The 4660-nt window shown below is 33.9% G+C and overlaps 1 protein-coding gene across 1 annotated transcript; it reads right to left on the reverse strand.

Annotated features, from left to right (window-relative positions):
* Positions 1–1860: 1860 nt before the first annotated feature.
* LOC122678324 (olfactory receptor 6C2-like) lies at positions 1861–2796 on the reverse strand. Its single transcript, XM_043878966.1, has one exon. The coding sequence runs from the start codon at positions 2794–2796 to the stop codon at positions 1861–1863; it is 936 nt and encodes a 311-aa protein (XP_043734901.1).
* Positions 2797–4660: the final 1864 nt, after the last annotated feature.

The following is a 4660-nucleotide window of genomic DNA, read 5'->3' on the forward strand; positions in this document are numbered from 1 at the left end:
CTGTGAGCCTTTTTATTATGTATTACTTATCCTGATTTTAATACGTGCGCGGTTTGCTTGAGGAGTTACTTGAAAATATCTTATTGAAAGTGTTTCTCTGGTGAGGCTTCCTTAAGTTAAAAACAAAATTTTTGGTCAAACACAGAATTTGTATTCTGGATCTGCTACTAACCTGTTTGGTTGATCTGAAGTTTTTAACATAAATATTGCATGAGACACGTGTGCAATTTAGAATTTTCTAGTAGCCATATTATAAAATAAAAATGAAATGATTAATAAATCCAGATGTACTCAGTTGTGTCTGACTCTTTGTGACCCCACAGACTGTAGCCGATCAGGCTCCTGTGTCCATGGGATTTTCCAGGCAAGAATACTGGGGTGGATTGCCATTTCCTCCTCCAGGAGATTTTCCTAACCCAGGGATCGAATGTTTGTCTCCTGCATCTACTCATTGGCAGGTGGATTCAATACCACTGAACCAATTGGGAATCTTAAATCCAGTGCATCAAAATATTATTTCAGCCTGATATCAATATAAAATTATTTTTGAGATATGTCACAATCAAGTTCCTTGAAATGTGAGTGATGTCTTATTTGACCTGCTTGTTTCTCAAGGTATAAATTGTGAAAGTTAACAAATGCAATTTCAACTAATACAGGGTCAAGAGGCCTGAATGGGGTCTCTTATGTCCCAGGACAGCAGCAGAGCCCAACAGGAAGAAGAAAGACTTCCTCTTTTTCCCTGGTGAGAGTTCAGCCTGTGAGAGACTGTCACAACTCAGCCAATGCAAAGTCATATGCTCTTTGTTTACTACAGCCCTCCCAACTTCCTTTCCCCTCTTTAAAAGAGTCCCCATTCTTGTGTGAGGACTTCTATATGGCTCACCATAGTTGTAGACTACAAGTCACAGTTCCTTTTGTTCTTGAATAAACACTTTTTTTTTTTTTGCTGGAGAAGTAACTGGCAGTCTTTTAAAGAAAGCAAAACGAAGGGATTCAGCATACGAGGCAGTGAGCATCATCATAACTTTTTAATAGCCACTGATTCCTTTACTGAGGGTTTAATAAAGATGAAAGTACAGGGAAGTCCCTCTTCTAATCATTTTCTTACCAGCCAATGCACACTGTTAAAGTTTGATGTGTAGAAACAAATGCTGATGTATTGGATTGGCCCAAAATTTCATTCAGAGTTTTCTGTAAGCTGTTATGGAAAAACCTGAATGAACTTTTGGCCAGTCTAATACATAAATAATCATTTTCCTCAAAAATTCACATGGAAAAATTTTTAGCACTTTAATTTCGCATGTTTTCTGTTTAAATTGATTTGTAAGTCTGGAATTTTTAGAGTATTCATTATTGTAAGAGACTTTTTTATAATTCAGTTTCTACCTTAAGACACAATCAATTGTAATAGTTTCTTTTTTTTAACTTAAAAATCATATTTTTATTTTTGCTCCTTGTGATGGTTATGTTTTTTTAAATGCCCTGGTCATGTATCCCTTCTTAACTATAAAAATGTAAAGGCAATACATTTTAGGTTTTCTGTTCTGTTTCTAATACTTGAAATGGTGCCTGACATCAAAAAACACTCTTGAAATCTAAGAAAGGAAAAAGCAATCACACAATTACCCTGTTCAAAATGTACAATGAACTTGTAGGTTTTTCTTCTTTCATTTCATTGTTAGCCCTTTGGTAAAGTCTTGTTAGGGTGTAATGTCATTTTTCTTACTGTCTTTTTAAGAGAGCTGCCTGAAACAGTTTCCATACCAGGAAAGAAACGACTCGAAAGCTTAAAGATACATACTTAGGAATGAATGATCTTTTTATGAAAAATTGATTCCTTTACATTAGCAAATTCCATTAGATCTTTGAGAATAATGCAATTCTTTTGATTGCATCACCAAAGGCTTGTTTAACTTGCTTGTTTCTCAAGGTGTAAATGAAGGGGTTCAGCATAGGAGCAATTGAAGTAGTGAGCATTGCCACACCCTTATTAATACCTGCTGATTCCTTTGCTGAAGGCTTAACATAGATGAAAATACAGCTTCCATAGGTGATGGAGACCACAATCGAATGGGAAGAACACGTGGAAAATGCCTTTTTCCTTTGCTGGGCAGAAGGGAATTGTAAAACGGTCTTGATGATGTATATATATGATAGAACAACACACAGGAGGGTCATGATAAAGGTCAACACTGCACAGACTATGATCATTTGCTCTATAAGCCACGTTTCTGAGCATGAGATTTTTAGAATGGGGACTGCATCACAGAAAAAATGGTCAATAACATTGGAGTCACAGAATTCCAGATTCAGGCCCAGGCTAAGTGGAGAGATTATGATCAACAAGCCAGCCATCCAGCAACAAAGGATGAGTCTTCTACAGACCATGTTGTTCATGATAGTCACGTAATGCAAGGGATTGCAGATGGCCACGTATCTATCATAGGACATGGTAGCCAGGAGAAAAAACTCAGTTACACCAAAAAGATCAGCAAAAAATATTTGACTGATGCAGTTATTATATGCTATTGTCTTGTCACCTGTTGATATGTTATACAAATATCTGGGAATACAAGCAGATGTAAATGAGATTTCTAAGAAGGAGAAATTTTGCAGGAAAAAGTACATGGCAGTTTTCAGGTGAGAGTCTATGAAGGTGAGGGAGATGATTGTCAGGTTCCCAGTTACACTCAACATGTAAGTGAGAAATAAAAAGATGAAAATCACAGTCTTCAGCTGTGGATCATCAGTCAATCCCAGCAGGATAAAAGTGGTTACTGTGTGGTTTCTCATCGCTGAATCCTGACTTCTACTCAATCTGCATTTATGATTCAGAAATATTTGATATGCATAGAGTGGTTATTAATGGAGGCAAAACTATGCAAACAAACTCACAGGCATTAAAAAATCTTGTTCATAAATATTTTCAGTACACTGGTACCCTAGGTTCCACAGTTGTGTATTATTGATCATTTCAGGGGAGATTAAAAAATCAGAATTGCTTTATCTATATCATACTATGAAATATTATTGGTGCTTCTTTCTCTTTACATTTTATGTTTTGTTTCCACTTTATATTTTATCTATATCTTGGATTTGATTTTCCCTTATTTTGGATTTAGCTGCTAATGTTTTGTGAGAGTGAGTTCTTTCTTGCTCACAGACTGAATCCTAAAACTGAGTACCAAACTTTGATTTTTACCTTCATGTGTTTCCTTAAAATTTTGTTATTGACACAGTTGATCACAAATAGTTTGTCTCACTAAATGCATTCCACATCCAATACTGAAGGTGCTGAGCTCTAGGATTGCAATTTTAAAAGTCTATGTTGCCTTTAAACAACTTCTTTCTTACTCACCTATGCCCCTGAATCTATCTCATAATTTTCTGTTTAAAATTACACTAATTTTCTACTGTGGTACAGAAGACAAGCAATATTTTGATGACAAATACATGGTGTAGAATAACAACATGTGTTGGGTATAAATATATAGGGATGTAAAAAATCATTACAATTTTTCTTAGTTTTCAATCCATTTAGGTGAGGTTGAGACACATTCCAAAATATTATTATTAATGTTACTAACTACAAAAAATTCAGGTTAAATTCTTAAGCATATTCTTCAAGATTGGCTTGCTTTCACTGTGGCTAAGTTATGCCATTTACAAAATGGAAATAATATTATTATCCTTCACATATATTAATGTTGAAAAATTAAATAAGTTAATATTTAGAGTATTTATAAAAAGTGCCTGGCTGATAATGAGTAATAAACAAATTTTAACTATTTCAATGACCTGGTCCACAATGATTTTCATTTTAGAGACAGACCATACATTCAATCATCAATACATTGCAATCATTTTCTAATGAAACATAAATCTAATGAAACAATTTATGCCAAAGTTCATCAAACACTTTCTTTTGGCTATTAGAGTTCAAGAAACATCATAGGAAATGTCTAGTTTTAACCATAAAATAGTCATAGAATTTTGACTCATAGAAGTTATGAGTAAGTCTCATAACTTACTTTAATATCACATATTTTCCTGTCATCTTTTGGCTTTCTAATATCTAGACACTTCTTTTTTCCCCCTGAACTCTATGTTGATAGTTCTTAGCATTTCTTTACCATTTTCTTGAATTTTTTAAATTTGAAAAATTTGACATGTGTGTAAATTTAAAGTATATAGGGTGTTACTTTGATACATTTATAACTGCAACATGATTGCTCTTGTAGTGGATACTTATCACCTTACATAATTATAATATAATATTACTATCGATACATACATTAGATCTCTTTGATTTACTTACTACTCATTGCAACTTTTTACCCAAAGCTTTCCTTAACGTATGTACTCTTTTGGGGTATTTTCTTGAATTTCTAATCCTCAAAATGATTTATCTTCAGTTATATATCCAAATGCACTGCAAATATAAAACATCCACAATGAAACTCTTGATTTTTCACGCTCTCCTCCTATTTTTTAATAACCAAACCACTGTTTCCCACTTCCATCTCTGTCCCCAGTCTTGAATTTTGTGGGAGAAGCACATACTCAGCCACTTGTTTTCAGTTTTTAGTTTCCACTTGTATTAATTTGTCATGGTGTACAAATTATGTTGTTTTTAGGTGATCTCTTATTTATTTTT

Source organism: Cervus elaphus, chromosome 3, assembly GCF_910594005.1.
Source record: "Cervus elaphus chromosome 3, mCerEla1.1, whole genome shotgun sequence".
NCBI lineage: Eukaryota > Metazoa > Chordata > Mammalia > Artiodactyla > Cervidae > Cervus > Cervus elaphus.